The 15,001-nt window shown below is 43.7% G+C and overlaps 1 protein-coding gene across 6 annotated transcripts; it reads right to left on the minus strand.

Annotated features, from left to right (window-relative positions):
- Positions 1-3,583: 3,583 nt before the first annotated feature.
- LOC121440022 (CCHC-type zinc finger nucleic acid binding protein) lies at positions 3,584-13,864 on the minus strand. Of its 6 annotated transcripts, none has more exons than XM_041640766.1 (5): positions 13,706-13,864; positions 5,915-6,031; positions 5,704-5,796; positions 5,346-5,544; positions 3,584-4,550 (listed from the first exon to the last, which is right to left on the minus strand). In XM_041640766.1, the coding sequence occupies exons 2-5, from the start codon at positions 6,015-6,017 to the stop codon at positions 4,433-4,435; spliced, it is 513 nt and encodes a 170-aa protein (XP_041496700.1). In that variant the 5' UTR covers positions 6,018-6,031; positions 13,706-13,864; the 3' UTR covers positions 3,584-4,432. The 6 variants fall into 6 exon arrangements, with proteins under 6 accessions (XP_041496700.1, XP_041496691.1, XP_041496682.1 ...); XM_041640757.1 differs by having other exon boundaries at positions 5,346-5,547; XM_041640748.1 differs by having other exon boundaries at positions 5,346-5,550.
- Between the last annotated feature and the right edge of the window lie 1,137 nt (positions 13,865-15,001).

Below are 15,001 nucleotides of genomic sequence, written 5' to 3' on the forward strand. Positions count from 1 at the left end.
TGTAACAGCCCTGGAACTCCCTGTAGACCAGACTGGCCTCAGAGACCCCACTTACCTCTACCTCCTGAGTGCTGGGTTTAAAGGCACGCACCATCACCTTGGCTGCATGAGTAACTCCCATATCTGGTGTTTGGAATCATAAATACTTTGGTCTTTTTTTTTTTTTCTTCGAGGCAGGGTTTCTCTGTGGCTTTGGAGCCTGTCCTGGAACTAGCTCTTGTAGACCAGGCTGGTCTCGAACTCAGAGATGCGCCTGCTTCTGCCTCCCAAGTGCTGGGATTAAAGGCGTGCGCCACCACCGCCCGGCTACTTTGGTCTTTGAAATGTATGGACATACTATCTCAGGGCATGGATCACAAGTCTAATCATGACATTGAATTGGTTCATATACACACACCCCAAGGTGATTTTTTTTAAATATTTATTATGTATACAATATTCTGTGTGTATGCCTGCTGGCCAGAAGAGGGCACCAGACCTCATCACAGATGGTTGTGAGCCACCATGTGGTTGCTGGGAATTGAACTCAGGACCTTTGGAAGAGCAGGCAATGCTCTTAACCTCTGAGCCATCTCTCCAGCCCTTTTATTTATTTATTTATTTATTTATTATGTATACAATATTCTGTCTTTGTGTGTGTCTGCAGGTCAGAAGACGGCACCAGACCTCATTACAGATGGTTGTGAGCCACCATGTGGTTGCCGGGAATTGAACTCAGAACCTTTGGAAGAGCAGGCAATGCTCTTAACCACTGAGCCATCTCTCCAGCCCCCCCAAGGTGATTTTATACTTTTCTAGTACCACATTTTATGCAATTTCTCACTTCTGAAACAGTGGGCACTCAACTTTTAACCTCAAATTTCTGATGTTCACCTTGTAGCCAAATGCTCCAACAACCTATTATACTGGTCAAAGAAAATCTCTTGCAAATGAAGTGTTTTGTGCTTTGTATGGAACCAACTGTTATGAACTCCCTTCACTGCAACCAATGAAGGATGTAGGTGGATCAGAGGGACAATTTACAGTGACCAGTTCTTTTTCGGGGCTCAAACTCAGATCAGAAGCCTTTCCTTTCTGAGCCAGCTCACCCTTTTCATCTTTAAGACACGGCCTTTCAATGTAGGCCAAGCTAACCATCACCTTCTGCCTCCCAAATGCTGGGGTAGGCAGTCATCAGGCTGTGTAGCAGGTACATACAAACACCAGTGTGCGCCCAGTGCCAAGCCAGCCAAAAGAGTGCATTAGAATCCTCTGGAACTGGAATTACAGGTGACTGACATGTCATGTTGGTGCTGGAAACAGAACCCCAAATGCTGGTTGGTCCTCAAAGAACAAGTGCTGTTAAACAGATTAGTGGCCTTCTCTTCTGAGTAAGTTTTACTATGTAGCCCTGGCTGTTCCTGAAACTTAGTCCAAGACAGCCTCAAACTCATCTCACCTCCTCTGCTTCCTGAGTTCTCTAACTAAATGCACACAGCACACATCCAGATTGTCTTATGAGTGGGTGTTTTACCTGAATGGATGTGCAATGTGTACAGTGCCTTTAGAGGACAGAAGGGCATCAGATTCCCTGGAACCTAGTGTTACAGATGGTTGTGAGATGCCATGTGAGTGCTGGGAAACAAACTAGGTCCTCTGGGAGAGCAGTCTGTGCTCTTATCTGTGGAGTAACCTCTTCAACCACCCTCCCCCACATAGTTCTTAAGGGTATTTATTCCTCAGGAGGAAAGAACTTTTAAAGTATTGTAAGAATGCACAGGCCAATCAACATTTTCTAAAATCCTTTTCTAGAGTAAGATACTGGCTGTTGGACTGTGATAGGATGCACACAAGAGGCAGAGGCAAGTGGATCGAGTTCAGGGAAAGGCTCGTCTACAAAGCAAGTTTCAGGACAGCTAGAGCTGTTATACAATCCCTGCCTTGAAGACCCCCTCCCAACACATCCAAAAAGCAAGCCAACATACTTGTAATTTTCATTATTTGTAAAGGCCAAAGAACCAAAACCTACATTCCAGTATGCACTGGAATTTTAGATCAGAGGCTGAAAAGAAACCACATATGTGCATGCATGCCCCAAGTTGTGTGAAGTCCACCAAGACATTGTGAAAGCCAGTTCTCTATTCCGACCTTAACATGAGATCCATGTTGAGATTACTCAGGAACAATAACCCACTAAGCCTACTTCCACCCTCCAGCGCCAGGATTCAACTGTGCTTAATACTAGTATTTAAAGCAGGTCATTACTTATGCTGCTTTCTACCTTCAGAAACAATTTTACTAGGGTATTAAATATACTTGGCTACTCACACACACCACTTGCTCAGGAAAAACACCAAGATGCAGTGTAAAACTGGGTAAATGTCATAGGCAGAGCACAGCTGAAATACTCCAACATTAAAGTCCAAGTAACAGACACCACAAACTGACCAGAACTCTACACAGGATAAAAAATAAACCCGGGCTGGAGAGATGGCTTAGTGGCTAAGAGCACTGGCCAAGTTCAATTCCCAGAAACCACATGGTGGCTCACAGCCACCTATAATATAACTGGTGCATTCTTCCGGCCTGCAGGCACACATGGAAGGAATGTCAGTTGTGGCGCATGCCTTAATCCCAGTACTGGGAAGGCAGAGGCAGGCGGAGCTCTGTGAGCTTGAGGCTTGATCTACAGAGCAACTTCCAGTACAAGCACCAGAGCTACAGATAAACCCTGTCTCAAAAAACCTGGGGTAGCCGGGCGGTGGTGGCGCACGCCTTTAATCCCAGCACTCGGGAGGCAGAGGCAGGCGGATTTCTGTGAGTTCGAGACCAGCCTGGTCTACAAGAGCTAGTTCCAGGACAGGCTCCAAAACCACAGAGAAACCCTGTCTCGAAAAAAAAAAAAAAAAAAAAAAAAACCTGGGGTAGGGTGCAGGCAGTGCAGCGCACCAAAAAAAACCAGTGTGAAGAATCACATGGCAAGGAGAGGGTACCAATTAACTACTAAATGGAAAAAATACCAATTATGTATCAGAGAGCAGGGGTAGGAAGAATGCTTATGGTTGACCTTAAACTACATACGGCTAGCTTGCTTTTATTATTATAAAGGAACTAAATCAAATGATCCTGGGGATGGGGATGGGAGATCATATCATCAGAAGCCCAGAAAAAAAATTTAAAATGCTAAAAGCTGCGAGGTCCAGACCAATTGAGTAAACACAGACCTAAGAGCAAATCAAGAGAATTTTCTTTTTGCAAATATGGAAGTCAAAACACAACTCAGGAGTCAGTTCTCTTTCCATCTTTACATAGATCCTGGAACCAAAGTCAGGTCACCAAACTTTATGTGGCAACTGCCATTTCCCATGAGACCAGACCATTTAGCAGATCCAGAGAATTTTCTACAGTTCTGCAAGTGAACAAAGCACCAGGACCACTGTGTTCTTCTGTCACCAGCTTCTCCTTACTGAAGACATTATTTAGCACAGAAAGAAAAGTCGAAACTGTCATCTTTCAGTCCTCCACATTCCCCTCTTTAATATGGTATTTTGTTCTATGTACATTGATGAAAATTTAAAACAAACAAAAGGAACTTTAGTCAAACTCCCCTTCCTCCTCCAGCTTTATTGGAATAGTTTAAAATTACATTTTCTATTTTCTAAGACTTCAGTTGCTTTTTCCATTCGACTTTTAAAAACTGATTACAGCAAATGAAACAGTTTTCTAAGTGATATAGTATACAAAAATAACATCTTGATTTCTGTGAAAATGCATTTCTCTGCAATTCCTGAATAGCTCCAAATTATGCTAACTCTGAGCGATGTTTACTCTGGGTTTTAGATTTAGTCTTTGAAAAAATGTGTTCTACACCTTTGCCATCACCATCTGTATGGGATGAAGCTGCTCCTGTGTTGGGCTTTTATCCCGATCTCCCTGGCATAGCCATCAACACGTTGTGTCTTCTTCAGTTTACTCCCACTCAACTGTATGTTCTACGAGGGCCTGATACAGATGTTACTGATGTTATTTAATAGCTACTGAGGTCAGACATTCCAAGGCCGTCATTATACTAAAAATTAATGTTATTTATGGAAGTTCAGATGCTTCCAGAATTGTTTTACCTCCTACATGGGAACACACTCAAACCCAGAAGGGCTTACTGGTCTGACTGAACTCTTCCCATTCATTAATCCCTATTCACCAGTGGCACGGAAAGGGGGTTCTTTAACAAAGCATTATACATAACACCTCTACCAAACTAAACATAAACTTTTTTTTGTAGTTAAATGCAGAAATTCGGTTTTTTTCCACCCCTTTCCTCCTTTTACACTGCAAGTTAAAGCTCACTGGCCTGGGAACAGCCTCTATCTGCCAACCTTTGGCCAGTGAAGAGGATTCAGAGAAAATAATACAACCATCAATCAGAAAAAGGAGGGGCGACAAAGGAAAATAATTAGGCTGTAGCCTCAATTGTGCATTCCCGTGCAAGATGCCCTGACTCGCCACAGCGGTAACAGTTGACTTCACTTGTCTTGCTGCAATTGATGGCTACATGACCAGTTTCACCACACCTAAAAAGTAGATAAACAACAGTCAATACAGAACAAAAAGCTATTAACAAGAACATTTTAAGACTATAAACATTTGGGGAGATGTTATGGCCCAAGAATTTTTTTTAAAAATCCCTTGCAGTCATGTTTGTGCAGAAGTCAGAAGTCTGTTTCCTCTTTCCACTAAGTACGTAGGACAGAACATAGATATGCACGATTATTTTTATATCCACCAAGCCCTTGCTGACCCAAACTGCACACTTTATCTAGCCCGCCCCCCCACACCTTTTGTTTTTCAAGACAGGGTTTCTCTATAGCTTTGAAGCCTGTCCTGAACTAGCTCTTGTAGACCAGGTTGGCCTCGAACTCAGATTATCTGTTTGCCTCTGCCTCTGGAATGTTGGTATTAAAGGTGTGCACCACCCAGCTTTATCTAGGTTTTTTTGAAGCCTCTTGTCCTATACCCAGTACCACAAAGGAAAAAAATGGGGGGGTGGACACGAGGGAGATGTAATATATGCAGTCTTCCTTTGCCAGGAGTGGTAGCTAAGAAATAAGAATGCCTTAAGTTGAAAGGCCAATCTGGACTACATAGTAAAAAAAAAGATGAGATTGTTTAGTGGGCAAAGTCATCTGCCACCAAGCCTAATGATTTTCAATCCCCAGAATCGACCCCATTGAAGAACCAAGCTCATAAACTACCCTCAACTTTCACTAAATGCACCAATAAAGCTTTCCCTTTAACAGACAACAGCTACACACACACACATCTACAATGGAGATTTTTGTTTTTTAGGCAACAACTTATTGACTCACCTATAGCACTTCACCTTGGTGCAGTCTTTTTGAATATGTCCAAATTCACCACAAGAGTAGCACTTCTGCTCATCCGCGTGGTCACAGTCACGGGCCAGATGGCCTGGCTTGCCACAGTTGTAGCAGCATTGCTCTCGCTCTCTCTTGGGCTCCTTGCAGTCCTTGGCAATGTGGCCACCTCTACCGCAGTTATAGCAGGCTTCAACAATAAGGAAAAGAAGCAGACCAAGACTATAAAACCTTTACAAAGTAAAGCTAGGCTTTAAACCACATGCTACAAACCCTCTAAACTAGAAACATAACAAAGCCATGTGTAGGCACACACCTCTCCCAAGAGTATGAAGTGTTAAATACTTACCATCCTCCTGAAGATCACAATCCTTGGCAAGATGACCAGACTCACCACAGCGGTAACAGATATCAGGAAGAGATGAGGAAACAAACTGGAACCCTATTTTGAGCAAAAATAAAAAGATTTGGGATAATCAGGCCAGTCTTGTTATTAATGAATTCTGCAGCACCTCAAATTTTTTATTCGACAAAAATACCTCTATCCGAGGTAAAACCACCTCTGCCACGGCTTCTCATTCCACGACCCCGACCTCCACCAGTAGGGCACTCCCTGGCCCAATGGCCAGATCGTCCACACTTGAAGCATTCGTTGCTGCTCATAGCTGCAGTTAGAGCTTTGAAATAATAAAAATAACATTAATCACTTGGAATTAGTTTATAGCGGTTAGAATAACACCCATCTATTTACTCTTGATTTATTTACCCAATACCATATGCAAATGAAAAATCCTAAAATTGTATGGTCCAATAATGAGGCATATGGATTAACACACGTGTGTGTTAATAATCCCAGTAATACCTCAACATTCCAGGTCAATTTTTTTACCTGAGTGTTTTGCCAGCATGAATGTTGTGTGCCTAGTGCCCAAGGACGCTTAATCTCAAAAAGAAAAACAAGCTTACTTTTGTCAAGAAATACTAATTTAAAATTCAAGCTAAGAACAGTGGCCGAGAATCCTGAGCTCTAGGCCAGCCTCAGATACTCAGACAGACACACACACACACCCTTTCCCAAAAACTTGAAACCAAAGTCAATCCACAGCCAATGAACTCAGCAGTCTTAGATAGTGTGCACACAAATTGTCTTCTCAATTTGGCCAGGCAACTCAAAAAGTATGTCATATACACACACATATTTAGTTATACCTTTATAGAGATTTTATCTACTACTCATAAAAACTTAACACAGCTGAGAATCATGACTTTCATACCTATTAGATTTCTCTGCAGTCCCCTCTCACTTGTCCCATTCTTTTCTACCTTCTTTTTAAAAGTTTATTTATTTTTGTTTTATGTCCATTGGTGTTTTATCATGTGTGTCAGGTCCCCCAGAGCGTAATTAGTTATGAGCGGCCATGTGGGTGCTGAGAATTGAACCTGGGTCCTCTGGAAGAACAGTTAGTGCTCTTAACCACTGAGCCATCTCTACAGTCCCCTAATTTTTTAAAAAAAGATTTTATTTATTATGTATACAACATTCTGCCTCTATGTATATCTGCACGCCAGAAAGAGGACACCAGATCTTATTACAAATGGTTGTGGCCACCATGTGGTTGCTCGGAATTGAACTCAGGACCTCTGGAAGAGCAGTCAGTCTCTTAACCACGGAGCCATCTCTCCAGCCCCGGTCCCCTAACTTTTAAAGCATTGCTTCAATGCTAAGTTTATAAAAAAATCTGAACACCTCTCCTAAATTGGAATTTGTATTAAAATCCAGGGCACTTTGTTAAGAGCTATCAGATCACACTAACACAATGCTTTTATCATATTCCTAAAGAGCTGAGGCCAAGTAATTCACCTTTGAATCACTACAGCATACCATATAGTGATCTTTTAAATGGCAGTTATATAGCATGGCTTTTAGGAACAGCAGGAAAGCCTTAAGTACTTTTTGCTTTGTGCAACTATTTCTCATATAGACCCAATCCAATCTAATCAAATAACAGTAAAGCACTAAATAAGTTAGTTATCATAAGTTACTACACCAGTAATTTACTACAATGGTACTTTTCAATTATATACTCATTAAAGGTTCAATATTACTCCAAGTCAAATCACAGGTATGATTTTATACAAGCAGATTTTTAGGAGCTAAGGCTTTTGCTTCCAATAGGGATCAAGGCTCACTCTATAAGGGCATTTCCAATTAAAAACAAAGACACAATAAATAAATAAATAAATAAATAAATAAATAAATAAATATTCTAACTTCAGGCTGGCAAGATGGCCCAGCAGTTACAAACACTTGATGTCACGGAAGGACTAGAGTTCTGTTCCCAACACTGACAGAGATCCAGTACCAGAATACTGGACACCCTCTTCTGGCCTCCACTTGCACTGGTAAGCACATGGCACACTCATGCTAGTATAGAGTGAACCAAGCAAGTTCTAGGTGGAAAAAGTTATTATCTAATAACCCTGAAGTTGTTGAGAAATTTCCACAAGGGATAACTAAACAACAAGCCAGCAGTCAGGCCTCTATCTTGCTTTAACTCGCCACAGAAGTTCTTTTCTAAGAACTCAGACCTCTCAAAGTGCTACACAAAATGTCAATATGAACTAAAAATACTGGCTAAGATTGTAGTATAGCACTTGCCTAGCATTCTTTCTTGAAGCCCTGGGTCCTATCTTCAGGACTACACACACAGATTTATAAAAACCTTTAAAAAAGGGAAAGAGGCCGGGCAGAGGTGGTGCCCTCCTTTAATCGAGAGGCAGAGGCAAGGGGATCTCTGTGAGTTTGAGGCCAGCCTGGTCTACAAGAGCTAGTTCCAGGACAGGCTCTAGAACTACAGCAAAACCCTGTCGTAAAAACAGAGAGAGAGAGAAAGAGAGAGAGAGAGAGAGAGAGAGAAAAGAGACACAGAAAGAGTTAACAAGTCAGGAGATGGCGGCACATGCCTTTAATCCTAGCACTCGGGAGGCAATGAGTTTGAGGCCAGTCTGGTCTACAGTGAGTTCGAGGACAGGCTCCAAAGCTATAGAGCATGTCTTGAAAAATCATAGAGAGCAAGCAAGCAGAATTAACAGGCAGTGGCAGGATGGTCTTAGATGTTTAGAACAATCCAGAAGTTACATGGTGAGACTAGATCCCAACAACTACCAACTCAGGGCTGGAGAGATGGCTCAGAAGAGCCCCGACTGTTTATCCAGAGGTCCTGAGTTCAATTCCCAGTAACCACATACATTGTGGCTCACAACCATCTGTAATGAAATCTGGTGTCCTCTTCTGGCATCCAGACACACATGCAGGCAGAACAATGTATACATAATAAATATCCTTAAAAACAAACCTAAAAACAAGAATACTGCTGTTATGAGATCTGAGCCATCTCTCCAGCCCAGCGGCTCAGTTTCAAACATATGTTAAAGTTTTATGAGCCCCGTACGACCAAGCTATCCCAAGTCTTCAAGTCAGGCTATATATACTAAACTCGGAGTAATGCAGATTAGTGTGGCACTAACTACACAAACTCAAGCTTCTTGCTTTGAAATCAATTTCCTAAATGAAAGGGACAAAGTTTCCCAGAAATGCAGGCTGAATTCCAACTACTAGAAACCACATATCTTTTTCAAAATTAGAATTATAGAGGGCTGAAGAGATGGCTCAGAGGTTAAGAGCATTGACTGTTCTTCCAGAGGTCCTGGAGTTCAATTCCAAGCAATCACATGGTGGCTAATAACCATCTGTAATGAGATCTGTCGCCCTCTTCTGGCCTGCAGGCATACATGCAGGCAGAATACTCTACATAATAAATACATCTTAAAATAAAAACTAGAATTATAGAAAAATAAAGCCAGGTATGGTGGTACTGGCTTGCAATCTCAGTACTCGGGAGGTAGAGGCGGGAGGCTCAGTTCAAGGCCAGCCTTGGCTACAAGAAACACTGCCTAAAAAAGGGGTAAGAGGTCAGGAGGCAGATGCATTATATACATGGGCTGGAGATGATTCAGTGGTTAAGCTTAGTTATTGCTCTAGCAGAGGGTCTGATACTTTCTGTCCTCTAGACAACTCTGCATTCACATGGTACACATGAACTCATGTTGGCACACACACAAAAAAAATGTATGGGGGGGCAGGGCAGGACACATCCTGCAGTCAGAAGACCACTTCCATGTCATTTCTCTCAACCCTCACATGGATTCCAGGAATCAAACTCAGGTATCTGGTTTGTGCCATAAATACCTTTACCTGCTGAGCTCACGTTTGTGCCACTCTATACCTCAATTCTAAGTATCACAGTGTCATGGTACAAACTACAGCTAAAGATATGGTAAGTCTTGCCACTCAAAAAGATAGTGATCAACTGTCAGATTAAGTTTGGAAAAGATTGACTTAAAAGGCCAATATAAAACTAAGAGGCTTGATTGTTCTACAGATGCTGAACATACCCAGGTTTTACAGATTAACAATAGACTTTATAGCTATTTGTTTTTATTTTCAATAGCACATTTTTATATCAAAACCAGCAAACTAAACCGGGCAGTGGTGGAGCATGCCTTGAATCCCAGTACTCGGGAGGGAGAGAGGTAGGCAGATCTCTTGTGAGTTTGAGGCCAGCCTGGGCTACAAGAGCTAGTTCCAGAACAGGCTCCAAAGCACCACAGAGAAACCGTCTCAAAAAACCAAAAGAAAAAAAAAAAAAGCCACCCAGCAAACGCACTTTTTAACTGTACACAGTCAAAGCTAACAGGAATTCTAATAAAACAATCTCTAGGCTGAAGATGTAGCTCAGTGCCAACCTTAACACAGGAAAAAAAATTATCCTAACTACCTCTCAGAAAATGCATTCATATTATATAACAAGAATACTGAGAAAAATGGTACTCACCAAGAATGGTGTGTACTGAGCTATCTTTACTATTTCATCTGGCTTTCCTGGCACAATGTTTTACATTCGCTTGTATGCTTTAGATCAATTTTTCCCAAGCATGGGGTTATCCCTGCCTTATCAGGGCTACTATACTGAGACTATAGCGCAGTTCTTGCCCTCTGAATATGCTCACTTAGTATTATGCTCCAGTAAATTGGCTTGGCATCACATACCACACACTCTGTTGCTGTAATAAACTAGATATAATAAAAGGAAACAAGATACAATCTTGTGTTACCTGATTCTGGCCACCATGATGACAATTTACTACCTGACCTTGGTTAATTACATCCACTCCTGCCTGTCCTGGCTACCCGTACAAAGTCTTGATTAATAGTATGTCACCCATAAATATTATCTATTATATTAACCACTCTCCAAGTTATGCATCCTTGCTCCCCTTTAATAAGGGAACAGGGTGGCCAGGCATGGTGACACACGCCTAATCCCAGCACTTGGGACGCAGAGGCAGGCATTATCTGAGTTGGATGCCAGCCTGGTTTACAGTGAGTTCCAGGACAGTGAGGGATACACAGAGAACTGGTCTCATTAAAACTAAACAACAAAAGACAAAAAATAAAAATAAAAAATTAGAGAACAAGTGACTTACTTAAGTCATAAGGTAGACTCTAGTACTAACAAGATGTCAGCAGTCAGCCTCAAGTCTCTGCAGAATTAAGGCAAGTGATAAAGTGGTGAAAAGCATGCACATACATGCTTCTTATATATTATCTGAATTCCAATGCACAAAGTTTTCACTCTTTTAGAATAAAAACTGCAGTTTAGATTATGACTCCTTTAATCCGAGCACTTGGGAGGCAGACATAGGCCAATCTCTTTGAGTTTGAGGCCAGCCTGATGGTGTACAAAAGCTAGTTCCAGGACAGGCTTCAAAACTACAGAGAAACCCTGTCTTGAAAAACAAACAAAACGACTCCAAATAGTCATTTGAAATTTACTCACAAGAGATGTCTTGATTTTTAAGACAAAATCTTTTTTCTCCTTAAACCTGAGTTTCAACACAAACACTAGCAACTTAATTTCACTAATAAACTCATTTCTAACTATGGAGTCAACTCCAGATGATTATTGTAATTTTTGTATTTCTTCCATTCCCCACCCCTTATGGCAATAGGGTCTCAGGCAGCCTTTGCTGGTCTGTAATTTATTAGATATAGGAGGCTGTCCTCAAATTGAGAGACAGGCTTCAGCCTCCTGAGTTCAAGGAGTAAAGGAGAATTCCATCACTCCTGGATTTCCCTGCCCTTTAAGACAACTTTACTGTTGCCTAGGCAGGCCTCAAACTTATTTACAATCCTGTATCACCACACCTGGCTTGTATTTGTAATGTACAGAGCCCTATTTGTAATCTACATTAGAGGCCTAAGTTCACTTCATTATCCCATGTATTTAACAACCTGAAATCAGACACTGCCAGAATAAGAGCCCTTATTAAGTGAGGCAGTATGGAAAAGAGCATTCTCCACATAGCTGGCCACGGTGCTTCGGTATTAGTCTTCTGGCTCTCAACTTACTGTTAGGAGGCTATGGAGAGAAAGGCAAACTCTTGGGGTATTTACCTTATGGAGCATTCCAGCAGTGACTTATTTACTAAATTTTTATCAGGTTCTAAAAGTCCAAAAGAATCCCATAAATAATTACAAAATTTTTAATACTTTAAAAGTTACTATTTTGCCCATTTGCAGTTGTGCAATTGCCAGAATATAAAAAACCCTTGGTCTTCCACTCATTTGGTTTAAAGTATTTTACAGATTGCACATCTGTTTAAAATAAAATAAATTATCTCTTGCTATCATCAGTATGAAAAGGAATAATTAAAATACAAGATTTTTTAAATATGAAGGAGGCAAGTACAAACATACAGCACTGTTAGGTTTTTATGAACTGTTTGCCAGGAGCTGTAATTTGGGGGTAAAATTAAGCCCTTAATTCAGCCCTTGGGATTCCAATAACCTATTCCCTTTATACGGCATACACAGAGTTCCTTGTAAACAAGGCATGCTGGAAAAAAAAAGCAGATAGAACTAGGGGGTTACAGCTTGCTAAGCTTGCACTTTAACCACGTTACTAATTCTTTAAAATAGTTTTTCGGAACTAAAGAATTGGGGGAAGGTAAGAACCACAGTTCATGTATCTTTTTAAAACTCTCAACAACCTTACACTCAATATATACTGGGAGCAAACGGCTAACAAACTTGAGAAAACTTAAATCCAACGATTAAATCATTGGCGTAAATCTCTCCAAAATAGGAAATGGGGATTTTTATCTAAAACTTGGAAACAAAACGGAGCTAACTTAATTCCCTTTTACATAGATGCAGACAAGTTCAGTGTCTTGCCTGTTTTGTGTCCTCGATAATATTTCAGAAACTTGAAATCGGACGATTGCTGTGCGGGGTTTCCTTTCCGGGACCCCCGCCCCCACCCCCAGGCCATCTGTAGTCACTTCCTCTGGAAGTGCCTGATAGTTGAGGCCATGTGCTTGACATGTGGCAACAAGCTCAAGATTTACCTATCAAATCAGCACCCAAACCCAAGTGGGGGCGATTAGACCATTCTAAAGCAGGTTTCCACACTAGTGAAAATCTAGATTCACCTCTGCCAATTCTACTTCCGAGGCCTGCTGTAATTTATATCCGTTTAATTCGAGAAACACTGGCAACGATTTCTGCCGCCCGGATGGCCTTAGGGCCTGACAAACTGGGAACCCTTCCCACCTCCGGCCGCCCCAGCATCGTCGGGGGATCTAAAACTTGAATCTTATCGATTCAGGAGAAAGCGGCTTGAGCACCGGCGTAGAATAGGCCGTTTATAATAATAAAAAAAAAACTACAAGTAATCAAGAGGAATAAAGGTTGGCAATCTAGAGAACCGAATCCCGACTCCGGAGCCTTACAGGGGCGTGCGCGGGCTTCGTCACGGGCCGGCTCCTGAGGCCCCGCAGCCGCTGGCACATGGCCCGCCAGGCCTCCACCCGGCGGACGGCCTACGGACCTTCCCCGCGCCCGGGCGCCCTTGCCCGCACACCGCCTCGTTCCAGGACTTCCCGCCACACTGGCCCCGGGCGCTAGGCCCGCGCGCGACCCTCTCCGCCTCAGCCCCAAGGGCGCCGGGCCTCGTTGCCGCTCGCCTGCGCGACCGTGGGCGCCGAGCGAGGCCCCCCACGCACCGGTCCCCAGTTCCCGCGCCGCCGGGCGGCTAGGACGGTCGCCCGACCGCGGCGGGCCGGAAACCAAAGCCCAGGAGGCAGACAGGCCGAGCCCCGCGCCTGACGCAGCAGGGAGCAGGCCAAGGTGCGGCCGCCATCGCGCCTCGCAGCTTCGGCCCCCCAGTCGGTCTAGGCCGCGCCAACCCCGCGGCCACCGCGGCGCCATCTACATCCCCAGCCCTCACCTTCGGCGTCTGAGCTGCCCACAGCGGTGGAGACTCGGACGCAGGCCCTGGAAGACGACTCGCAAAGCAGCGGCTGTTTATTTTCAGAGTCCTTGCCTGCGCCACACGCGGGTCTGCACACGGCCCCACACACGCCGCTGCGCACGGCTCTCCTCCGCCTCGCCCACGCGTCCAATCAGCGCAGGGAACGGGGCCGGCCAATCAGAAGCGCCCGCGGGGAGCGCGGGTCTAGCGCGAGGGCGGCGTGGAGCGGGGCAGGCTCCGCCTCCGCGCTCCGCCTCTTCCGGCTGCCCGGAGCCTGGCTTCTCGCCTGGAGCTGGATTCCGGAGCTCAAGGGCTTCTCCGCTGCTTTCTTGGGCGGTTCGTCCCTCCAAGTTAGGTGGTCTTCCCCCAACCCGCAGTGACCGCTCCTGCCAGCCGTATTCTAGGGGACTGTCCTGGGCAGTGGTCGCAGCTTGCGGGAGCCGGCGTCCCCTAAGCCGGTGGCCCCCAGGAGGCCAAGTTTCCAGAACACACACTTAAGTTTGGGGGAAGGTCGTACGTAGTAGCCTGGTCATAGAAGTGGCTGTGGCCACCATTATGGCCCATGAGAGGCGTTTGGTTTTTGTGCCTCCTGGGTATAACTCGACATCGCGCTGCTAGTGCCCTTGGCAGTCCTCCCAAATGAAAATGCCTAATGAGGATGAAGATGGTGGCAGGGTACTACTACTGAGATCAGTGTCACAACATCCTTGTGACACGTCTTGACTGACATCCCTAGGATTTCTGGGTGAGAGAGGAGGCCAGGAAAGTCACTGGCCTGGGCTGTCCCTTTCAGGAATGACCTTAAGTTTGAATTTGGTGGTGTCTCCAATAGAGAGTCTGTGTGTAGTCAGTCAAAAGGCCTACAAACCAGAAGAATTTCATCTAAGTTTTCATTTTAAGTCCTGGATTTCTCCCCAGTACTATCACCGCACCCCCCAAAAAGTTGTTCTATGTAAACTAAAACATTCGAGAACTTTATCCAATTTCGGAATGGGTTTCTAATACAAACAAGGAAAAAAAGTGGAACATTCACAAGTCTCATGAGTTCCAAAAAGAACTAAATTTGTCTGAATATTAATACACTTATCAGGGTTAGCCATATTGTGACTGCTGTGTCCAGAGTGGACTCTGTTCCCACAAATGACTTGCTCTTTAAACGTAAATATGGGCCAGCAGAAATGACTTGATAGTTAAGAGCACTTGCAGCCAGGCATGGTGGCACACACTTTTAATCTCTTGCACTTGGGAAATAGGGGCATTAGAATCTCTGTC

Source organism: Microtus oregoni, unplaced genomic scaffold, assembly GCF_018167655.1.
Source record: "Microtus oregoni isolate MIOR12 unplaced genomic scaffold, Mior012 000002F_ref0000024, whole genome shotgun sequence".
NCBI lineage: Eukaryota > Metazoa > Chordata > Mammalia > Rodentia > Cricetidae > Microtus > Microtus oregoni.

Bases quoted from the DNA above. Each gene is read 5' to 3' on its own strand.
- LOC121440022 (XM_041640726.1), bottom strand. From the start codon at position 6,017: ATGAGCAGCAACGAATGCTTCAAGTGTGGACGATCTGGCCATTGGGCC. The intron at 5,797-5,893 runs GTATTTTTGTCG...TGCTCAAAATAG, and splicing joins TGGTTTTACCTCGGATAGAG to GGTTCCAGTTTGTTTCCTCA. The intron at 4,551-5,345 runs GTGAGTCAATAA...TCTACTTTTTAG, and splicing joins ACCAAGGTGAAGTGCTATAG to GTGTGGTGAAACTGGTCATG.